Raw genomic sequence first — 25,014 nt, 5'->3', positions numbered from 1 at the left:
GAAGAAGAAGAAGAAACCTACTATAGCGCGAAGCCACGCCCTCTTTTTAAAAATTTTCAGCCACAGTTAGCCCTGATAAAGCAATCCTCTGTGCCAAATAACAGGTTCTTATCTTAATTGAGTAGTTAGTTTAGTTTTCTATAAATGGCGTTGTGTGGGCGTGGCTGTGGTCTGATTTCGCCCATCTACGAACTTGTCATTTTAATTTAATAAGGAACGCGCATGCCAAGTTTCATAACGATAACTCAATTTTTACCCAAGTTACAGCTTGCACAGACGGATGGACTGGAAATCATCCTGATCATTTATAGTATATGTGCATAACCTTATATCTATCTCGATTTTGAACAAATTCAAAATTATTAGGCGAAATCGGGAATGGATTATAATCAGATCTCACTCACTCGCTAGTTTTATTGCTATATTTTTCTCTTCGTCACCTAAAGTTATATTAAAATCACCTTCAAATGAGATATATGCAATAAATTCAAACGATGAGACTAAATTTAATAAATTGGTGGCCGTCGCCCCGGGCGCAACGTGTTGGGGGCGGCGAAACGATCTTCGCGACGTGTCACTCTCACAGTTACCCTATGCTTTGAATGTCCAAATACTTTTAGTTCTTCAAATTTTCAAAAATGGTATTTAAAAACTCCAATTCGGGCAAAAATTCCTGCAAATTGTGTCAAAAGTGTACAACATATAACGCGAAAATGGGTTTTTTCTATGGCAGTTAATAAGATGTCCTGTAAATTTTCTATCAATTTCCTCAAAAACCGTATTGTGAGAATTTTGGAACTTCAGAACCTGCGTGGCTTCTAGTTCCTAAATTGTATATACTTAATATCAAAGATATTTTGTAAAAATTCACTTTTGTTCGAACCACCTTATGAAACTTGCAGATAGGTAGATAAAGGGGGCGGCAGAACATCGTTGGCCCCGGGCGACCGAAGTTGTAGCTACGCCACTGGGTCCGATTACGACACATTACAAGATATCTTAATTTTTACACACTCTGAATTCATTCTCGTCATCCTGACAATTTATGGTTTATATTTTTAACTGTATATTTAACGCAATTAGCTGTAGGTGATACAAACAACCGTTAGGTGAACAAAAATACTCGTATTATACTATACATATGTACATGTTGCTAGAGAGTAAAAACGACCATTTGTGCAGCTCTTTACCTTGATTTTGATGGGTCAGTAATAAGTTTTAGTGTTTCGCTCTGAACAATTTTTTAGAAGTGGTTTAAAGTAACAACCATAATGCATGCCAAATTTTGTGTAGATAGTTTGTCTATACACCTAATTCTGTTTTTACACGATAGAATGGTTCCCGAGAAATTCGTGTAAAAAAAAAATCGTGTAAAAAAAGATACTGGCCAAGTACAAAAATAATAGATTGGTTCTAGACCTCAAAAAATAAGTTAAAATTAGACTAAATAATATAAAAAAAATATTGTTGTAGTTATTTTAAGAATTTATTTTCGTTTTAATTTATTAAATAAACTAAATTATAATAAAATAAATTAAAATTTAGATTTCATAAAAAAAATAATATCAGAAATTCATTGCCAAAAAACTTAAATAACATAAAGTACAACCATAAGAAAAATTTAAACATTAAACAATTTTATTTATTGTCACTGTCTGATAATAAACGTAAACGTTTGCGAAAGACTACAATATCACTGCCATCACTGGAATGATTTTGTTGATCATTATCATTTCTAGCCGACTGTGTTGGGACATCAGTAGATTTTTGAACGAAATCAGTTATCTTAGATTGAGTTTTATTTCGCGTTAACCCATTATAAACTTCCCTGTAAGATGCCATTAATGATTTCAGTTCACGTTGAAATTTGGCAGCTCGTTCCTCGTCATGATCATGTTGTTCAAAATGACTACCTAATTTTGTAGCGAGATCAAGACCTTCTTTAATTAGAGATGCTTTCAAAATTGGACGATCTCTTTCGTCACTGTCACTATGTTCTTTATCATAACGAGTCTCAAGGGTGAATTCGATAATTTCATTTTCGCTCAAGCTTTCATCTACCAACAATTCTTCTACATCTGCTAACGATAGGTCATCGAATCCATCCCCACCGATTGCATTGGCCATTGTTATTATATCAGCAAGTTCAGCGTTATTATCGATAACAGGATCTTTGCATTTTACGCATTCTGGCCAAATATTTTTCCAACACGAGTTCAAAGTTGATGGCTTTAATAAATCTAACGCGATCTTGACTTGATTAATGCAGTCCATTATAGAAAATTTTTTCCATTCATCTATGACTGATGATTCCTCATAATTATCAAGTTTTTCTACAACATAATGAAATGAACTTCTTATGTAATACGTTTTAAACGTAGCAATTATCCCCTGGTCTAGTGGCTGTATAAGGGAAGTGGTATTAGGCGGCAAAAAACAAAATTGTACGTTCGGGTGCTCCAAAACTGGATGGCCTGGTGCATTGTCTAGAATCAAAAGAACTTTAAATTCGAGACATTTTTCTTTCATGTAGCGCCTAACTTCTGGGATGAAGTGCTTCTGAAACCACTCTGTGAAAATTGCACTGGTTACCCAAGCCTTTTTGTTCGCCATCCAGTGTACAGGCAATTTATTGAAATCTACACTTTTCATGGAACGTGGTCTTAAGGCACGATGTACTAGGAGTGGCTTAAGAATACGTTCTCCTGAAGCATTGGAACAAAACAACAACGTAATACGGTCCTTTGCTACTTTAAAACCACCGGCTGTTTTCTGCGATTTTGCTACATAAGTTCTTCTAGGCATTCTCTTCCAAAAAAGGCCGCTTTCATCTAAATTCCAAACTTGGTCTGGAGTATATTCTCCATCTTCAATAATTTTTTTTAGTTTTTCGGGAAATTCTTTAGCAGCCAATTCATCAGCGGATGCAGTTTGTCCCTTAATTTTTATATTGTGGAGAGCGTGTCTTTTTAAAAAACCAGTCATCCAACCAGTACTTGCGGAAAATGCATGTTGTTTTGACTGAGATGATGTATCTGGATCAATTTCAATGCTGTCTGCTTGATAGCAAGTCCGTCTACTGGTATTCTCTTTTGGGATTTGTCTTCTATCCAGATTACCAAAGCTTTTTCCATTTTCTCTTTAACAACATCCCTTACATACGATGATGACTTTGCACTTAATTTTGTTCCAGAACATACTGATGCTCTAATTGCCGTTTCATTTTTTTTAATTGTTCTTACAGTAGCTTCATGGATTCCGAAATTATTTCCCACAACCGTTGCGCCTTGTCCCGTTGCAAGTTGATCTAAAATTTTGATTTTGGTATCTAAGCTGATCGCTTTCCTCATTTTTAATGCAGGAGAATTATGTAACATGGGTATGGCTACCAAAATATATTTTATTAATCAAAAATGCAAAAATCTAAAATTAAATATTTGAAACTAACCTGTTATTGGTCTACCAAAATTATATGAGCTTCTACTTTATTTTACTTAGCACTTGTTAAAAATCAGCAAAAACTAACGATCTTTCAATTATAATTGTCAAATAGGAACTAAATTGTGTGTACAATACATTATGTACGTTTTTACTTTTTCAATAATTCGGGGAATCCCGCATTAGTCAGCTGATCAAAGTTGCCACTTTACCAGGAAACAAAATCACGAATTGCGCGTTCACAGTTTAAATGTCAAATATCGGGCAAAGTTGCCACATATGAAATTTACCATAAACTGTGAATACAATAATTGAAAAAAAACGTGTTAAATCCAATAATTCACGTAAAAAAAGTAATTTTTTTTTTTTTTTGTATTCGTGTTATTTCAAATTATGTCGTGTAAAAATAGAAATATTTTTTCGTATTTACTCGTGTTATTTCAAATTCGTGTAAAAATAATTCGTGTAAAAACAGAATTAGGTGTACATACATGTATTCATATAACGGATAGTTCAAATATATGTACTTTTTCGATAGCCTCTTTTTGATAGATCACGCGTGCGTCGTGTCAAACTGTCTTGTTGCTTTTGTTCAGTATTGTTTGGTATTGGATCATCGAACGACTTACGCCTGAATAACGTTTTCAAATAGTTCACCTTTATTTCGCAAATTCACTTTCTGTAAAGAATAGGGGGATTCTCTTGCTTTTGCAAGATTGCAGATTGCAAAAATCTTATACCGAAATTTTCAAGGGCACGAGAGCACCCATTGCAGAATCTAGTGATATATGAACGGCTGATTCGGTCAATTTATTGTAAATGACTATTGTGCATGGCTATTGTAAATTGGCGCAGCTTCTGCATGCATTCTTAACAAAAAAAACTGTAACAAATCTTTATAATTTATGTATATAAAAATTATAAAATTTATTTAAAATTTACTTTCCTGAACAATTTAACGTCAAAATATGTATTTAAGTAAAGATATGGTATACGAGTACTAATATACAGTATACTACTGTACTGTATACTACTGACTAACAGAGTCAGGAGTCTCATTTTGGTATTCTGGCAGATATGGTATACGAGTACTACTATACAGTATACTACTGTACTGTATACTACTGTACTGTATCTGCCAAAATACCAAAATGAGACTCCTGACTAACAGAGTCCCTAAATTAAGATTGTGATAATTAGAGACATGAGACAATCGTCTCAAGCAGAATACCGATATAAAGATTATTAGATTTCTGTCTGAAAAAAATATAAATGTAATGCTTATATCAGAAACTCATTTAACAAATAAAAATAAGTTCAATATACCGGGGTTTAGACTCTATATTACAAATCATCCGGATGGAAAAGCGAATGGTGGCACGACAGTGTTGATTAGAAATTGTTTAAACCACTATGCTCTAGAATCTCATGCTACACCACAGTTACAAGCTACAACATCACTAAAAAATCGGGGTTGTGACTTAAACCTTACGGCTATATACTGTCCACCTCGTTTTAAAATTACACATAGCGGTTTTAAAAACCTTTTTGGAATACTAGGTCAAAGATTTGTAGCATGTGGAGATAAGAAAAGAAACAATAAACCAGTTGGTTTTAGAAAGATCACAAATAATAAAATAGAACAACTTTAAGTGAGAAAAGGTGAACTTGACGTGAATAGCAGTTAAATCGCTCCCCTTCAACTCTGTTTCAACAGAAATCTGTACAAAAGTTAAAAAAAGCGCTTAAACGCGAAGAAGAACACAACACTGATTATGATATAAATAAACTGTGTCCAAATTCTAGGAAGCAAAACTCGTTTTGGAAAGCCCAAAAGTCTTTCAAGCCACCAGTAGATTCCAACATGCCAGTTGAATGGTAATTGGGTGATGAAGATAAGGAAAATTGCTTTGCAAATCACCTAGAAAAGGTATTTCAACCCAATTGCCCAAACAACAACTTTAAATTGCCAACTTTGTTCAATACCGCTAACGTGTCGCTTGTGTCTACTAGGACTTCTATTTTTGAAGTTAGTAGAATCATAAAAGAACTAAATCCGAAAAAGATATCAGAACACGATAATATTACTCTAAAAAAGATAATTGAGTTACCAAATATTGCTATAAAAGTGCTCTCCTTGTTCTTTCTTGGTTTCGGATACTATCCAATTTCGAGGAAAAAGTGGCAGAGCATCATGATATCTGTATTTCTACTCTGTATTTCTAAAATATTTGAAAAAATGTTATTCTCAAAGATGACTCCTTTCCTCCACAAAAATAATAAAATACCCACGCATCAATTCGATTTTCGCGCTAAACATTGCACTAACGAAATCAAGAAAATATTCAGCTATTTTTCTAGATGTGTCTCAGGCATTAAGGCCTTTAAAACTTTGGAGTCATTTTAAGAAACAGAAAATGTTCAGCTAAATTAGCAGACTTCATAACAGATGAACGAGTAATAAAGGCTGGTGTACCTTAGGGTAGCGTGATAGGCTCAACTATGTACTCGTACTATGTATATAATATAAACGGCAGACATTCCAACAGCTACTAAAGTATTGACATTCATGAGTGTTAACTCATTCCTGCACAGAAGTAGCTTTGGAATGAGTAGGAGTGTATTACAGTCTGGTTCACTTGATTAGAGGCAACAATTTTTGTGAAAGAAAATGTTGATTAAAGTTTCTATATTTGATCTTTCAACAAATAGTATTCTGCTAACTCAAGCTAAGACTGTACTGGTTTAAAAATACAAACACATCGAAATATTATTTCAGCTAACGGTATTTCGTAGCGGTAAAAGTTCGGCAGCTGCAATATTCTGCTTGATTTATTGGTTCACTTGAATAGAGGCACTTACAAATGTAGAAAAAATATATAAATAGATACAAGAACAAAGTTTTTTAACCATTATTTTTTAAAGATTAATATTTTGTGCTGCCACCTTGTTTGTAAATTACTTCATAAACACGTTGGGGAATGGATTTGTACAAACTCTCGAGATAGACTAGCGAAATTTCAGACCAGGCCGCTTTAATGCTTCGAATTAAATCATTTTTGTATTCAAATTGTTGTCCGTTCTCATAAACTTTACGAGTTAGCCATCCCCATACATTTTCTATAATGTTGAGATCTGGGGAATACGGGGGCCATGCTAAGGTTTCAATGTTTTGAGACGCCATCCAAGCTTTGACCAATCTTGCAGTGTGAACAGGAGCATTATCTTGTTGAAAGATCCATGGAATTGGTCCAAATGTTTCCCGAATCTCTGGAAAAGATGATTCCAACATCGTTTTATAGCTGTTTCCCGTAATTCTGGAGTCTACAATTCTCAGCTCGAACGCGCCATAGTACGATATTGCTCCCCATACCATAACTCCACCTTCACGGCTGTGATGGCGACTCAAGTACTTCTCCTCCTTTCTTAAATCATGGAAATAGTAATTGTATCTATCCGGCCCATCCAGATTAAATTTCTTTTCGTCACTAAATACAACTTTTTTCCATTCACCAGGGTCGTTATTTGTGACAGAATTCCAAGCCATGTGGTCTCTAGCAAAATCGAGGCGACGTTGCTTGCGAAGTTTATTCAAAGGCGGTTTTTTTTTGTAATTTTTTATATTTCAGATGTGGTGCTTTCAGAATAGCCCTTATAACTGTGGATTTGCTAGCTGCAACATCAGCTAATTTTATAATTTTTGATGTTGAAAGTGGGGAATTGGATGCAATCCTAAGGACTTTCCGGGTTTCTTTTGGTGTTAAAGCCATCGCAGTCCTACCTTTGTAGTTCTTACCGTAGGAGGCACTCTTTTTCACATAATGATCAACATTTGGACTTCGACCAATCTTTTTGGCAATTTGGCGATTCGAAAGTCCTTCAGAGGTCAATATATCAATTTGTCCTTTTTCTCGCTCTGATAAACTTTTCCACTTTCCCATTTTATTCGAATTTACAAGTTTATGACTTAACACAATGAATGCTTAAAAAAAATATTTAGTTTCACACCTTTATTGCGCAAATGATGTAAGCAAACTAAGCGCCTCTATTCAAGTGAACCAATAAATCGAGCAGAATATTGCAGCTGCCGAACTTTTACCGCTACGAAATACCGTTAGCTGAAATAATATTTCGATGTGTTTGTATTTTTAAACCAGTACAGTCTTAGCTTGAGTTAGCAGAAAACTATTTGTTGAAAGATCAAATATAGAAACTTTAATCAACATTTTTTTTCACAAAAATTGTTGCCTCTAATCAAGTGAACCAGACTGTATGTATGGTCGTTTGCAGAATATAACCGGATTCTTTTAAAATAGCTTTGATTGGTGATGTTGGGAAGTGACGAATACTCTTTCTGGCTGCCGCGTGGTAAGGTGCATTTAAGTCGACGAGTTTTGGCACAGTGCCCGTATGTTGCAAGTCCATAATCAAATTTTGATAAGAAAAATTTTGTTGTCACATTAATGAGAGTTTTAGTGCGACACAAAACAATTTTTTGATGGTAAGTACTTTTTAATGTTTAGTCTTAGAAATAAGTTTAGTCGAATATTATTTACAATGTTCTTTATTAGAAAGGGTTTTGTCAAATATTAGCCTAGAATATTTAAGCTCTGAATATGGGGAATTTGTGTATTTAAAAAAGATGGGAAAATAGCAATTATGCTTCCTACAAATATGAAATGTTTTGTTTAATGAAATTTTTACACCTGAAATTTCGAACCATTTGTTGACATCATTTATTTTAGGGCGACACAAACAATTTTTTGATGGTAAGTACTTTATAATGTTTAGTCTTAGAAATAAGTTTAATCGAATATATTTACAATGTTCTTTATTACTACAAGTATTATTATTGTCACTCGAAGTTGAAACCTCAAAAGAAAAGGCACTTGAGTGACCCGGGAGATTTTGGCTCTTGATGTTATCTGAAATCAAATATTCTTGATTATTTTTAATCTAATCATTCTGGTCGGAACTACTGAAGTTAAATTTCAAGTTTAAATAACAAAATGGCGGAATTAAAAAAGTCCTTTTATCTTACCAAAGAAAGGATTGTAAAATAAAAAGTTAGAGATGAACAAAATATTCGTTAGTTCTAACGAGAACTATAAGTGTATAGAACAGTCTGTTTAAATTTGAAAGCAATCGGTTCAGTAGAAAAAAAGTTAGGACCCGAGACAACAGCTCCGAGAGAGAGGACTCCGAGGCGCTCTAGGATACTCGTTATAACTCCTTAAATCTTTCGAATTTCTGACTAAAATTTTCACAGTATATTCTCAAGTCATTGTACTTTCAAATTAAGCAAAAAAATGTTTGTACCTAAGTTACCAGACTACTACCTTAATGAAATTTTTACACCGGAAATTTCGAACCATTTGTTGACATCATTTAAAATTTTTAAAAATGCATGTTTAACTTGTCTTAAGTTCTTAATATTTTTAAAGATCACGACGTCATCTGCGTAGATAAGGTTTTTTATGTGTGGGTTAGTACTAATTATGGAGCTTACTTTATTAAACGCAATGATGAAGAGAGTTGCCGAGAGTGGTGAATCTTGGGGTATACCATTGTTTAACTTGAAAACCTGTGATTGCCATTTATTGGCACATACGATAAATTTTCGTTGATATGAGAAAGATTTTATAATGTTAAACATTTTGTTTCCAAATTTTCCATTGCTTAAGTTCACTGAGTAACATGTGAGATCCACCTGTTGAAGGCTTCTTCTAAATGCAGACTTAGAACTGAAACGTTATTACGGGATGCCAAGTTAGTGGAAGCGAAGTGTTCAAATTGTAACAGGGGGTCTATTACTCCAAATCCTTTTTGAAAACCGAATCGGTGTGGACATACAGAGTAAAAGAAAAATGGATCTATAATTCTCAATGTAGGAAGAAGGTTTATTAGGTTTAGAGATGGGAATGACTAAGGAAACTTTCCATTGTTGAGGATATATACCACAATTTGGTATTTTATTATAGAGGTTCACAAGTCTTTCTTTGAGGGAGTATGGGAGATTTTTTAAGATGGGATAGGATATTTTGTGTGCACCGGGTATTTTTCCTTTTAGGGTTGAAAGCGTCGTATCGAATTCGTTAAGTGTAATATCAATGTGAAGTGCATTTTATAGGTTTCATTTTTATTCGTTTTTCAATTACGTTAAATGCAGGAAGAAAGTTTGTTTCAGATGGATATGGTGACCAGGTTTCTGCAAAATTTTCCACGATTTCTTGGGAAATTGTGAAGGCGTGTTAATATAGGATATACTAAATCTGTACGTGGATCCTGTTAGCATCTTTCTATCGTACCATATTTGATTCGGCTTCGTAGTTTGGTTTATATTAGCTGTTAATTTTTGCTGTGATTGCCGTTTAGCGAACCTTAACTCCTTTCTAAAGTTAGCATTAGCTTTTTTATATTCAATTAAATTAGCGTCAGTTCTGTTGTATTTAAATGTTGCCCACAAAGACTTTTTCCTATTTCTGGCAATAGATTAGACCAATTCGGTAGTTTAGCTGGAAACCTTTGTGTGTTATTTTGGGGAAAGGTTAAATGAGCTGCAGAACGAATAATAGTTTTAATAGCAGATGCTTCAGCATTTACGATTTCTCTAGAGCTCCTAGTATTGGATAAACTTGCTGAAATATTAATGAATTTTCCCAGTCTGCCTTTTCGGTTAGGAATTCGAATCTTGGCTTAACATTGTACGATTTTGGGATGGAGAGGGACGTGACTATGGGAAGGTGATCACTACTGTGGGGTCATCGATTGTATGAGGAAAGAGTTTGGGTGTTATTGTGGATGAGGCCAGGATAATGTCAGGATGTGTAAAGGTACTATGTGCAGAGAAGTGAGTTGCTTTACCATCGTTTAACATGATAAGATCATTTGAAATGATTAAATCTTCGATGATTTCGCCTATTTTATTCACTGTCATTGATCCCCACTGTGGACTCCATGCATTGAAGTCTCCCATTACGATAATTGGAGTAGTAAATTGATTAATGATATTGTCGAGTTCTCTATAATTATAAATTTAAATCCAATTTCTATTTCAATAGCTAAGCAAGAAATGTTGCTGACGATTGAAATTTGCTTATGATGTACAGATTCCTTGACGAAAATTGCAATTCCTTGTTTCGCGTTTAAGTTTTGTGTACTATTGTGGAAATAGCTATGATATTTATTAGGAGGGTATACCTTTTTATTATAAGGGGTATGGGTTTATTGGAGTGAAATAATTTCAGGAGAAATTTTATTAATAAGGATATTTAAAACAGGGTAGTTATTAAGTATGCCATTAATATTTCACTGCAAAATTCGCATTGTTTACTCATAACATTTTAGAGTCATCGACTGATACTGTTGTTGTTATATTTTTTTATTTCCTTGGTGTAATTATTTTCATTTATTTCTTTTTCTTGTGTTTCGTTATACATATTGTTGGTAGGTTTGTTGTTTGTAATAAAAAGAATATTTTCCGTAGAAGAGATTTGTGAGAATTTGTTATTTTCTTTTAAGTTGTTGGTGGTACTGAGTGCAGGAGTAAACTGAGAGTTTTTGTATTTTATTGCTTCTCGCATGGAGCATTTTTTCTCTTTTTTCATTATGGTTATTATTTGTTTCATTTGCATAAGTTTGAGACGTATTTTGTCAGAAGATAAGTGATTACCTGAACAGTTTATGCAAAAGGAATGAGTAAAAGTGAAGTTGGAGTTGGTGAGGGGGGAGAGCGCACTTGTCGCAAACAGCGGCTTTAGTACATCGCTTTGTTGTATGAACTAAAAGTTGGCAGCTTAGGGTGGTATGGCTTCACCTTAGTTGTGTACCATGACACTTCAATTTTTTCAGGTAGGTGATATTTATCAAAGGTCAGGAGAACGACTCCACTAGGTACTGACTTTTGGTTAATGTATTTAGAGAATTTGAAAATTGATACCACTCCCCAATCTTTTAAGTGTTCAATGATTTAATTGTCTGAGATTTCAATGAGGCATGGTGCGTAAATTCTTCCTTTTGTGTAGTTAAGGTTGTTGTGGAGTTTTATTTTTACATCACATATGCCATATAAAGTTTTCGTTGATATGAATTTTCGAGCTATACTGTTGTTTTTTATTAGTAATAATAGTTTTCCGCGTTTAAGTTCAGATATATTAATTATTTCGCTGCTTATATTTTTTAACGCTTTGTGCATAGCAAAATACGAAAATTTGTTTATGGGTTTTTTAGAGTTCGTTGCACTTAGCACTAAATATCTTAGATTATCTTTTGTCGTTGGAGGAAGGCTGGGGACATAGTTAATGGGAAATGCTTGACTTTTTTTCTTTTTGATTTTGGACTTGTTGATAACAGGGTTTCCTAATTCGGGTAACGAGAAGTGCTGCTTTGGCTGGACGTCGCATTCGTAATACACGTTGACGTGGTTTTATTTACTTTTTTGGGACGTCCACTGCCCTTTTTTCGATTTAAAAAACTAAAATTTGTATAATTCTTAACCCTGCTTGTCTATTCTGCTTCTGCCCAGATACTCCTTACAATACCAGCCGACAACTGTTTTTTAGGTACGTGTTTTCTACGAGTTATTTCACTTGAACAAGGTATTGGCCAAATTTTTCGAGAAAATTTGCGCTTATTTGTTTTTGACGCATTCCAATTAGAGCGAATTTATGTCCATAAAACCTAGGCATTTAGCGGCGAAACAACCACAATATTCGAGAAGACAACTAAGGGCCAACGATTAGTTTGTCTCTTACACGTATGTATATGTTTCTACTAATTGGTCAATTGTGTCTACTCCAGATTTTGTAGAATTATAAAAATCTTTTATTTTCGGCAACTTCTTGGGATGGTTTTCAATAAGATTTTTGTTATGATGAAGAGTACTCAATTCACTAACCATTTTACAAGTATACTTTATAGGATTAAATTGAACAATGATGACATCCATCAAAGAAAAAACGACTGTTTAGTAGTGGTAATTGTCTTATTATTTCTCATAATGCCCATCAATGTCATATAATTATTCAGTAAAAGTAATGCCAAATCTCGAATTGTAAAAAAGATATCTGTTTGTTATATTCCGTCATTCATACCCACTTACTGGATCTAACCCTACCCGTTGGTCTTGGTTTCGTTCCGGTTCTGTTGAATCTTTTCCCAAATATATTTGAAAATTTAGACAAAATTTTGTTCGCATATCCACAGCTACCCATTTATCACGCATTTACTTGGCTTGTTTGGCATGTAAGCTAAGCATGGGCATCTGTCTCTAAAAGAAATTAAACGCTCATCGACTGTTACGTTTTCATAGGGAACAAACAGTAGTGGTACGTTAGCTACACTTTTCTCGTAAAAATCCCGAATTGGAGCAAGTTTATCATATACTCTCGCTCTGCGTTTATCTCTTTTAACGAACTTCAGCACACAAGTTAATTCCAAAAACCTTGTAAGTGACTTTAAAACTCAAAATATTAGTCGACCATGAACTTCATCTCAAAGACGACCGATAAACGCCTGTTTCCAAATTATATGTATTTTAGCAAGTACATATTGTATAAATATGCCATTTAAAGTACCTCCTAATATCAAAATACCCAAAAATCCATTAAATTCTATTTCATCAATTGGTGTATATTCTCTCCAATTTTTTAGCGCCTTGATGTTGGTGAACTCTAGCACAGGTCAAATGTTTTTTTTTTTATATTTGATATTCGGTGAACCGAATATACTGTAACCGGGGTGTCGTCGAATTATACTTTCTGTTCTGGCTATAGTGCTAATGGTTGCTGTCGGTGAAAAGTATACGGGAATCAGCTTCAGCAAAACTGTCTTCTTCTTCACTAGCAATGTGCCATATTTTTCAGAAGATTCGCCATCTAGCAATTCTTCCAATACATTCTCATTGTTTTCAAAATCACTGTACTTATCAATATTCACAATGTCTTCCATTATTGTCTGTATTTGGGTTTCTGTCAGACGACAAATTTGCTGAATCAGATAATACTCCATCGAAATCAGTCAAAATACTCACCGATGCTCGGTTGCGTTTCATTTTATAAAATATCTACAATGTCTGCCGTTTTACTCAAATATTAATTGACAAAAATTGCGCGAGCTTCCTCTTGCCACTTTGAACAGCAGATAGTCACTGAATGACCTTATGCTGCTCACACGTTAGTTTTGATTCTGCTATGTTCTTTATCAAACTATAAAAAAAAAATATTTTGCACTTTTTCACTCAATGTAGGAATTCGTAAAAGATAATCCCAAAATATTGTGTCTTTTATGAAATAAAGCAAAAATAACATAAAAAGGTCACGAGATGACCTTACGGTAACAGAAGGGTTAATAACATTGCGCACACTCCAATCACTTATGCCCATTTCACGAGCTATTTGACGTTTCGATAATCTATTTTAATGTAAAGCTATAATTTCTGCTTTCTTCTCTATCAGCAATACCATGTTAAACTTTGCTTATTTTTACAACTGAATCAAAAGAAAATGCTCCAAGTACTGAATTAAACCAGTGCAAAGACTAACGGTTTCAGAAATAATGGTACATAACAAAAAAGTGAAACAAGGCAAATAGTGACAGTTTAAAAATTCAATAATAAAAAAATTTCGACTGCGTGGGTTTTTTCTGAGTGGATATATACAGATTGATAGCTGAAAAACTGAAGGCCCAATTTACGTATCTACACTCTCCGGAAAAATTATGTTTACATCTCGATATGAAAACAATAAACTGAGAAAATTTTGATCAAATAACTCATTATGAATGAAAATAATATACAAATTTTTATATGTAATTTTACAACAATTTCCATACGTTTTTTTAGACATGCACTTAAAAAAATCCCAGATCAAAAACAAAAAAAACTCATTTAAATTGAAGGAAAAAGTAGCCGTACACATCAATACAATATATATTATAATTGATCTCACCTTTAACAGTTCACTTAAAAGTTATCATAATCTTTTCTTTGTGCAAAATTTAAAGAAATTAGCGCTGGCGAAAGAAACATTATTCTTAAACCCAGAAAAGACGACAAACCATTCCAGGAAATATGTACAATGATAGAAAATACTCATTTTTCTGTAGTACGTATACGAGTATGAAGTGCAAACATTCAAAAAACTAATTCGATTGTGTCAAAACCACGTTTTGGCCGACTAAGTATATTGACCGTTCGAGAAAAACGAACAATATACGTATTACAGTGAGTAAAAGCAACTCTTGACTTACTGCCTCGCAAATTTGTGAAAATATTAAAAATTCGTTTGACATGAAGAAACGTTTGAATTTAGCCAAAAACCATATTAACAACCCTCGAGAGTTTTGGAGAAGTGTCTTATTCAGCGACGAAAGCAAGTTTTGTACTTTAAAAGGAAAAAAAGTTGGTGTGGCGTGGGTGGTGTGGAGTTGGAGTGGTACTGCACTTGATTAAGAATATCTTTTGATTTTTGGTTTAACAGGATAATTATCCTAAGTTCACGGCACACAATATAAACCTTTGGTTGATCTGTAACATAAAGAATAAATTGCGCGGAGCACAGAAATCCTCAAAAAAGTGATCATAAATGAATGAAATTACACATCACCATGACACATCTAAACTGGTTCGTTCAATGTCACATCGACTTGCCGAGGTGCTACCAATTACTAGGATATTGAATTTTCACAAAATAAGTTAACTATAGAGTAGTATGTCATATATTTAAAAATTTACGATTACTTTTTCTGTTTCGTTATGAGTGTTTTTTGTTTTTGGTTTTAAAAAAAATTTCTTTTAAAGTGTACGTCTAAAAATATTTATGGAAAGTATTGTGAAAATACAAAATAAAACTTGTATATTATTTTTATTCATAATGAGTTATTTGATCACAAATTTCTCAATGTATTGTTTTCATGTCAAGGTGTACGGATAATTTTTCAGGCGTGTCTATTTATAGAAGAACGGCCATGGTCATGGCTAAATCAGCTCAGGTGATGATTCACTCGTATACCTACAAGCTGACCCGGCAAAGGTTGTGTTACCATTTATCTCAAATTTATCTTAGGGATACAGGTTTTATAACAATTAACACTATATGTATTTGTATAATGTAATTATAACCGAAAGAGGAACAAAGAGTCAAAGATAATTAAATTATACTTTAAGTACGAGTATATCCTTAACCCTCTCATGCCCGATGTTGCATATATGCAACATTTACATATATGCTTCTAAGTCCTGTTATATCAGTTTTTTTGACGCGTAGTTTTTTGCATTATGTAGTCTGGTTTATTGTGTAAGCTTACAGTGAATTGTTCTATCGTAAGCTATGAAAGGGTTCATTCAGTGGGCGTTTTTCGTGGAGTGAAACTGTCAAGATCGCGAATTGTCAAGATCGCGAAAAAAGGGGTTTACGCGAAAAGTGCTTAAAAAGATTAAAATAGCTGTTTTATTGTTAAACCAAGGGAAAAACATGAATAAATAAACATAATATAGTTATTGAAAATAAAAATAAATCATTGAAAAAGTATTAAGTTTGTTTAAAATAATTTTGTAAAAGTGCTGTTGTCTATAGGCAACATCCTGTATTTAACGAACCAAGACATTCAGGACTTTGAAATTTTAATCACTTCATACTTGAGTTAAGACTAACACATATCTATCCTAAAAAATGTTTTAGCTTCGCCCACTTTAATTCGGGCGTGAAAGGGTTAAGAATACTTTGCAGTTAATGAATTGTTTTCAGTACATATATATGTATATGTACATTAGGGTGTTTTTTTTTTAGTTGAACTATTAATTTCTGTCAGTCCCGTTACGAAATTTCCTTGGAAATACCCTAAAAAAGTTCCCTGAAAATTGTAGCCCTTAATATTAACATTAAGAACTGGACCAAGGCCTGTAAAAATTTTTTATAGAAAATACTCTACATCCTCACCCTAATAATACTGTTTTATATACTCGCCATAATTTTCTACCATAATGTAACGAAATGAATTCTACTTACCCCTTTTTTGTAAATACATACTTACGCGTCCCGTTAGTTTAAGCCGTTAGGTTAAGGTTTAGGCTAAGCCATAAAATTCCTGTAATAAAGAATTCAATTGTGTAAGAAGAACATTCGCGAGCGGTCGTTATTTTCGGTACAGGCAATTTTATTTCATTTTATATTTCACGCATTCCCAATTAACTTTTCTCAAAAAAGCTTGAGATTTTTCATGGCGCCCGAGCAGGGACCTTAAATATTATAGAAATTGGAAATTCCAGTATGAAAGTCGGGGCCAAATTAGCCGCGTTTATTAAGTCGCGGATTAATAATAATGAATTTTTGGCGGAATTCTAGATTATGAGATGCATTACGGCTAATCATCCAGACCATACCATTAATGTTAATGGCTGGAAAATTCCGCGCAATATTGAATTGGCGGATCCAGAATTCCGCACATCCCAAAAGATTGACATCTTATTGGGTGCAGAAACCTTTTTCGATCTCTTAGCCGTTGGCCAAATTAAAATTGGCCCTAATCAACCAACGCTACAGAAAACTCTTTTGGGATGGATTGTGTCTGGCAAATATGTCAGCAATTTTAGTCCTCCTCCCGAAGCAACTAGCACATTATGCCAAACTGAAGACGACTTAATGTCCATAGATTCAGTAGTCCAAAAATTCTGGCCTCTGGAGGAACTTTCTTCAGAAACAAATGGCAACAAGTTCACACCAGAACAAAAGGAGTGTGAACAATTTTTCGTTAACACAACTGAAGTATTGCCTTCAGGGAGGCTTCAAGTCAGAATGCCCTTTAAATCTGACCGTAAGTTACTCGGTCACTCCTATGAAACTGCAGTTCGGCGGTTTCAGGCCCTGGAGAGGAAAACATTGAAAAATCCAGAACTTCGTAGAATGTATCTGGACTTCATGAATGAATATAAAGCACTGGGTCACATAAGCCCAACAAACAATAAGATCCCGAGTGAGCCACACTACTTCATTCCGCATCAATGCGTGTTAAGGCCCGAGAGCACAACAACCAAATTACGTGTTGTCTTTGATGCTTCGAGTCGATCTTCAACTTAAATAGCATTGAATGTACTTTTGATGGTAGGTCCAACCATCCAAGAAGAATTATACTCCACGCTCCTTCATTTTCGCTTACATAAGTATACACTAACAGCGGACATTACTAAAATGTATCGCCAAATAATTATGCATGAAGAAGACAGAAGTTGTGAACTTATTGTGTGGAGAGAGCATCCTTCAGACCAAATACAAATTTTTCGTCTTAACACCGTAACTTACGGCACTGCGTCTGCTCCATTTCTCGCAACGCGGTGTTTGCAAATGCTCAGCGATGCCAATACAATCAAATATCCACTCGGTTCATTGGCCATTAAAAGAGACTTTTATGTTGATGATTTATTAACAGGATCCGAAAATTTCGAGTCTCTAGATCTTTTGAGAAGTGAGGTAATTAAAATATTAAACTCGGCCGGATTCACCTTAACGAAATGGTTTTCGAACCACTCTAAATTTTTCGACAGTAATTGCACTGAAAAGACGTAAAGCTTCAATGTCAAAAATTTTACTAAAACGTTCGGAATCCATTGGTTGCCGAAAGAGGATTTGTTTCGACAATTTTAATGATTTGCGAGCCACTAAACGAAACATATTATCAGTTTCTGCTCGCCTTTTCGATCCTTTTGGATTATTAGCCCCACTTGTTACCAAAGCAAAAATCTTACTGCAAGAGCTTTGGATTCAAAAACTAGATTGGGATGAGTCGATTCCATTGCGCCTCGACACTAGCTGGAAGAATTTCAAAGCCAACCTAATGCAGCTTTCAACAACACAGTACAACAGCTCATCTGGGGGGTGAGAAATTTCAAGTCAGGATGATGATACTAGGTCAGTAAAACCCTCAAAGGGTTTGGCGTTCGTATGTGTTTTTTTATGACCTTTTACATTTTTTCCTTATCTTGATGTTTTTTCGCTTAGTTGTAACATTTTGGCAAAAACGTAGTTTAACATAACTCGCGAACCACTTGTCCGATTTTGATGAAACAAATTTAGAAAAATTAAGAAAATAATAAAAAAATTAAGCGAAAAAACATCAAGATAAGGAAAAAATTTAAAAGATCATAAAAAAAATATGTGTCAAACCCTTTGAGGATTTTACTATACTGACCTAGTGCCATCACCCTGACTTGGAATTTCTCACCGCCCAGACAATAATCCCAAAAATGTTCCACAGTGCAATTAGCATTCCTCGTTACGTGAACGTAGAGTCGAGTGCCATCTGCCAAATACATGGCTTCTCCGACGCTTCAATAAGAGCGTACGGATGCTTCATATATATACGAAGCCAAACTGCTAGTGGTATTAAATGTATGCTGCTTACTGCAAAGTCTAGAGTGGATCCGCTGAAGACCAAATCTCTTCGGCGTATTGAGTTCTCGGCAGCACATCTTCCTTCAAAATTATGGTCAAGAGTTGCGCCTATGTTGAATCGACATTTCGAAAAAATTACATTTTGGACAGACTCTGAAATTGTTTTATCTTGGATAAAAACACATCCTTCCTCATTACAAACCTTCGTCGCAAATAGAGTGTCCGAAATTCAAGAGTTAACTGACAAAGTGCATTGGCGGCATGTGCCAACAAAAGAAAATCCTGCGGATTAAGCGTCTCGGGATTGTAACGTGGACGAATTAAATAATTCGATATGGTTTGGCGGTCCGCAGTTCCTCCTAGAAGACCCTGCATTATGGCCAATTAACACCTACTTCCAGCTCTCGCCAGAAGACGAAGCATCAGAGAAGAAGAAATTGCATTTACATTAATTTCGACCACTGAGAAAAATCCAATATTGGACATCATTGAAAAATTCTCTTCTCATAGAAAATTGCTTCGTGTGGTCGCATATTTACTACGATGGATCCGACGACCAAAAATGCCTACGGAGGGTAGGGATCTGACATCTAACGAATTACACTTGAGTTTTTTGAAAACTGTTCAAGTTATTCAACATTCGGAATTCGCGAATGAAATCCAAAAACTGACTAAGGGCACCACGCTACCGGTAAACTTGCAAAAACTAAATCCGTTCTTGCATGAGTACTCGGATATGTCGCTGTCATTCAAATTAATCCGAGTAGGAGGTCGCTTTTTAAATGCACCTCTCCCATACGATGCCAAATTTCCACTATTGCTATATAAAAATTCGCACTTCATTACGACTTACTTACGGTTCCTGCACTTTCGAAATCACCATGCTGGAGCAAAAGCGCTGGTTGCGCTTCTTCGAGAACGCATATGGCTGATTAATACAAGAGAAGCATGCAGTAGAACCGTAAGAAACTGCACACACTGCTTTCATTACAAGCCGAAGCTGCAAACCCAAATAATGGGAAACTTGCCATCAGAAAGACCTCGAGCGCTACGACCCTTCTTTATATGTGGTGTAGATTTTTGTGGTCCAATATATACAACATTAAAAATACGTGGTCGACCACCCGGGAAAACTTATATTGCAGTTTTTGTGTGCTTCACTTCGAAAGCAGTACACTTAGAATTAGTTTCTGACTTATCGACTAATACATTTATTCTCGCCCTAAAAAGGTTCATTGGTCGACGAGGGATTCCGCAGAAAATATATGTACAGCGACAACGCAACCAATTTCGTCGGCGCCGACCGCAAGCTGCGCGAGCTGAAAGAGGCATTTCTATCTCAGTCAACGGAAGTGAAAGGATTCGCCGCAGAAGAAGGATTCAGCTTCACCTTTATACCACCCAGGGCGCCGCACTTCGGCGGATTATGGGAGGCCGCGGAGAAATCCGCCAAACACCTGGTAGTTTACGCACTCGGCAACGCTCTTCTCACCGCAGAAGAGCTGTCAACAGTACTAGCCGAAGTGGAAGTCATTCTTCTTTGGCAGCAGTGGTCCAAAACGTATCTCACGAGCATTCAGGAGCGCAACAAATGGTTACATCCAGAGCGGAATCTGCAGGCCGCCGATCTCGTCCTCGTACACGAAGACAACACACCACCGCAGCAGTGGGTACTAGGACGAGTCGCCGCAACCGTAGAAGGGCAAGACGGCAAGGTGTGAGTGGCAGACGTGGCAACGAAAGCAGGCACAATCAAGCGGCCTATTCGTAAGCCCGCCCTGCTACCAATCAACGTTGAAGGATCATGATCCTGTCAAGGCGACCGGTGTTGCGCCAAGCGACACCCTTTAAACATAAATACCATTTTTAAACATAATACTAAACTAATGTATATGAACTAATTTTATATTAAATATTTGAATTCAAATGTTAAAGTTTATTTTATATAAAGTACTCACCCTAATAATACTGTTTTATATACTCACCATAATTTTCTACCATAATGTAACGAAATGAATTCTACTTACCCCTTTTTTGTAAATACATACTTACGCGTCCCGTTAGTTTAAGCCGTTAGGTTAAGGTTTAGGCTAAGCCATAAAATTCCTAGAATAAAGAATTCAATTGTGTAAGAAGAACATTCGCGAGCGGTCGTTATTTTGGGTACAGGCAATTTTATTTCATTTTATATTTCACGCATTCCCAATTAACTTTTCTCAAAAAAGCTTGAGATTTTTCAGTAAGGCTGTATGCAATTTTCATAGCTTTTTTCATACATACCATCTATAAAAATTCTACAAAACCTTACTTAAAAAGCCGAATATCTTGAGAACTATTAATGATAGCGATTTTGACCTTGACCTTTTTTAAAGAAAACAAAATTTCCTACAAATTTATCATGTACATTTTTTCTATAACTCCTGTCATTTACGAGATATATACAAAAAAAGGCGAAATTCTTGGAAAAATCGGGCTTAGAGCCCCGTACTACCTCGCCGGTGTGAGGTACGTCTTGGTGCACTGGGCAATTTTGTAGAGTGAATAAATAATTCTGAGAAATATGAATCTTATGTCAAAGTGATGCCATAAAATACCTTTGATCTGTAGGAATTGAAAGATAAAAACCCGCGGATGTAGTGTATTTTCTATGGAAATTTTTTACAGGCCGTGGTCAAGTTCTTAATATTAATATTAAGGGCTAAAATTTTCAGGGATTTTTTTTTAGGGTATTTCCAAAGAAATTTCGAGACGGGACTGACAGAAATTAATAGTTCAACTTAAAAAAACACCCTAATTTACATACTAAATTGCAATTATTAATAGCTTTCTTCCTCCTTAGAGCAGAGGTACACAATTAAATTCTGTGTGAAACTCGGTAAATCTGCGACAGAGAAAGAATTGGTGTGTTTCGGTGGCACCAGAACTTTTTGGAGGTCCGGGAAGAGGTTGCTGCTGAATGAGCAAATCCAAAGTAAAAACGCTGCTTATTGTTTTACGTGGAAGTCCTCAAAAGACTCAAACGAAGGGTCAATCGAGCCTGACAAGACATAGCATCCGATTGGAAGTTGCACCACGACAACGTCCGGGCTCACACCGCCTTTCTTGTGAACAGTTAACTAACCTATGCCGGCATCTCAATGCATCCGCAGGCGCATCCGGACTTTTTTATTTCCTTGCCTGAAAAGACCGCTGAAAGGCAAGCATTTTAAGATGACAGAGGGGATCCAAGCAACATGCACCTCCGAACGGCACGGTTTTCGTGTACACTTTCAGCCACAGCTGCTATATTTACATCAATGCGTGCTGGACGTGATCTAATCGAACGAATATTATCCAATTATGAATGCTGGGTCTCAAGACGAGTGATAGTGTTGCGAGTAGTACGTTCAGTAGGTTGATTATGGTGACCATAAGTTCAATGAAATGTCAAACAATACTGAACCAAAATAGGAACAGTTTGACACGACTTCCGCAAGATCTGTCAAAAAAGGTTATTGAAAAAAGTATCTGTACTTCAATCACCTGTTGTAACCCCATATCTACCTCGATAAATTTAGGTGATAAAAATGTAAATACATGTTATTGATTTTGCAAAAATACCAACCTCTCTTATCCGTAATTCTTTGGCCGCTGCGTTACGCAAAGGATCAAATATACTGAATTTCAGAATGGGATGTTTTATTTCTTGTTTACGAATATCAAATATTCCATTGATTTCTTCAATAAGTTTATCAAATTGCTTCCTGACTTTTTCTTCGTTCCTTAGTTCTTCTAATAAAACGTTGTAAAGTTCCAAAGGCGTAGGATCAGGATCAGAAAGATTTGCCTAAAAATTTAAAAAAAGTGTATATGTAAAAAAACTACATATATGAAAAAAACTAAAAAAAACATATGCAATATAAATACAACGCAAGGTTAGTTATCACCATATTTGGGATTTGGTGGCGAGGAAAGTTTTTCTACAGAGATTTCTGTCATTTTTGACCATTGCTATGACCCTTGCGAAGCATATAGATGTTTAATTAATACTATAAATTAGGTAACAGGAAAAAATAGTAAATAGTTATAATTTAACAAGAAATCCTTAGTTCAAGACCTTGAAAATTAGATTTCGAAGGCCTGTGCAAAATTTAATTAAGATTGATTGAGTAAGAAAAAAAGAGAAGTCTTGAAAATCGATTTTGAAAATGAAGTTTACAGAAGAATTTTAAGTTTTATTCGGATTAACTTGAGCAATTAGAACAATATTCTAGAATTTTTGTTTTTGTGTGGGTACAACTGTACCTTAAGCAAATGGGGAATGTTATACGCTCAGAGAAATATAATTTTTATATAGCGATTAGGTGATTATGTGTTCACTTAGCTTTGTTACTACGTTCTATTTATATCGAATATATTATATTTAAATCAAAAACAACCACTATACGAGGTGTGTTCAAAAAGTATCGCGAATTTTGTGTTTTTTCAAAAATTATTTATTTAATCATGAATATCTATTTTGTCCCCTTCAAAGTAATCCCCATGAGATATTATACACTTGTGCCAACGGTTTTTCCAATCTTCGAAGCACTTCAAGAAATCATTTTTTTTTTTATCTTCTTCAGCTCCTCCTTCGATGCCGTCTTTATCTCGTCAAGAGAAGCGTAACGTCATCCTTTCATGGGCCTCTTCAGTTTAGGGAACAAGAAAAAGTCAGAGGGGGCCAGATCTCAATTCAATTCCAATTTCACAATTTTCTATAGCTGGAAGACGTAATGTAGGCAAAGCCATAAAAAAATTCAATATATTGAGTCCAAAGGGGAAAACTCAATCAGATCCAAAACTGTTATATAACGGTATGAGAGGTCGACTAAAGTCTGGACCTTTTGTACTATATATGTACAGGGTTTTCCTATAAGAAAATGTTTTCTAAAAAAACAGACCAATTGTTACGGAAATTCTAGTGTTCTCTTTTTAATATGAAGAACAATAGATACAATTAAGTTCTGAATAAAATATCATTCAAATGGTCTCCACGACTTCTTTTACAGAAACCAGTTCGATGAATCTAATTTTCGAGTACTTTTCCCACTAAATTTTGTGTGCGGAGAAATAACTTTTAAATCCCAAAAACGTAATTTTACTCCGCTTGTGCTAAAATCTTACGAACTGTACTTTGGTGTTGGAGTTAGGGACCAAGACAAAGCAATGGCCTCTCATACATGTTGGAACATTGTTAACAGCTTGAGTAAAAAGTCATCAGCTTTAAGACTATTCCAAAAGCACCAGAATCTTGGAGTCTCGATAAAAAACTAGAATCGACTAGCTCTTCAAGTGATGTTACTAAAACCGCAAAGGAAATGACAATCGATCCTTTATTTGATTTACCAGGATGTTCAACAGTGGCGCATCTAATTTCACAGGGTGAACTTAATGACTTAGTTCGAGATATAACCCTTTCAAAATCACAGTCCGAACTTTTAGCAGGTTGATGTAAATATTAAACAATATGTTAAGACCTTAAAGTAATAGCCCTTCTTCTTGGAATGCAACAAGGATATACGAAATATTGTTGCTTCCTTTGCGAATGGGACAGCCGTGCGAGAGACTGTCATTATGTGCAGAAGCAGTGACCAGTACGTTAGGCACTCACTCCGGGACAAAAAACGTTGTCAATGAAGCTCTAGTTGATCCCAAAAAGGTATTACTACTACCTTTCTATATTAAATTAGGGTTAATACAGAATTTTGTTAAGGCAATGAACAGAGCGTCCTTGTATCTGAAACAAAAATTTCCTTGAGTCAGTGAAGCAAAAATTAAGGAGCGCACACTTGTGGGTCCGAGAATAAGAGAACAAATGAAAGATAAAATATTTGAGGAAATGTTCAATGAAACTAAAATAAGAGCCTGGAGTGCCTTTAAAAGCGTTGTTAAAAATTTTCTTGGAAATGTGAATGCTGTATATGTCAAAGATCTTGTGACTGAACTACTTACTGCCTATAAAAAAATGGGCTGCAACATGTCCTTTAAAGTTCACTTTCTGGACTTCCATCTGAATTTTATCCCGAAAATTTAGAAGCCGTAAGTGACAAACATGGTGAAGGGTTCCACCAAGACATTTCTGCTATGAAGAAACGGTACCAAGGCAAGTGGAGTGCCAGTTTGCTTGCCGATTAATACCATACTACGACAGTGTTAAGGTATTCTTCGGTTA

At 35.1% G+C, this 25,014-nt stretch overlaps 2 protein-coding genes across 2 annotated transcripts in view; both read right to left on the bottom strand.

The window, feature by feature from the left end:
- The window catches only part of LOC105221823 (coiled-coil domain-containing protein lobo), a 481,480-nt gene that overhangs the window by 34,486 nt on the left and 421,980 nt on the right, over positions 1-25,014 (bottom strand). The window contains exon 7 of the mRNA XM_049449928.1: positions 22,426-22,647. Within this exon, the coding sequence (XP_049305885.1) occupies positions 22,426-22,647 (222 nt within the window). The remainder of the gene's footprint in view (positions 1-22,425; positions 22,648-25,014) is intronic.
- Positions 1,571-3,684, bottom strand: LOC125776634 (tigger transposable element-derived protein 1-like). Its single transcript, XM_049450074.1, has 2 exons — positions 3,449-3,684; positions 1,571-3,385 (listed from the first exon to the last, which is right to left on the bottom strand). Exon 2 carries the CDS (start codon positions 2,983-2,985, stop codon positions 1,639-1,641), a length of 1,347 nt encoding a protein of 448 aa, XP_049306031.1. The 5' UTR covers positions 2,986-3,385; positions 3,449-3,684; the 3' UTR covers positions 1,571-1,638.

The sequence above is a fragment of the Bactrocera dorsalis genome, chromosome 2, assembly GCF_023373825.1.
Source record: "Bactrocera dorsalis isolate Fly_Bdor chromosome 2, ASM2337382v1, whole genome shotgun sequence".
NCBI lineage: Eukaryota > Metazoa > Arthropoda > Insecta > Diptera > Tephritidae > Bactrocera > Bactrocera dorsalis.
This window is presented reverse-complemented; position numbering and strand designations above follow the sequence as displayed.

Coding starts and splice junctions, on each gene's coding strand:
- LOC125776634 (XM_049450074.1), bottom strand. CDS start 2,985: ATGACTGGTTTTTTAAAAAGACACGCTCTCCACAATATAAAAATTAAG.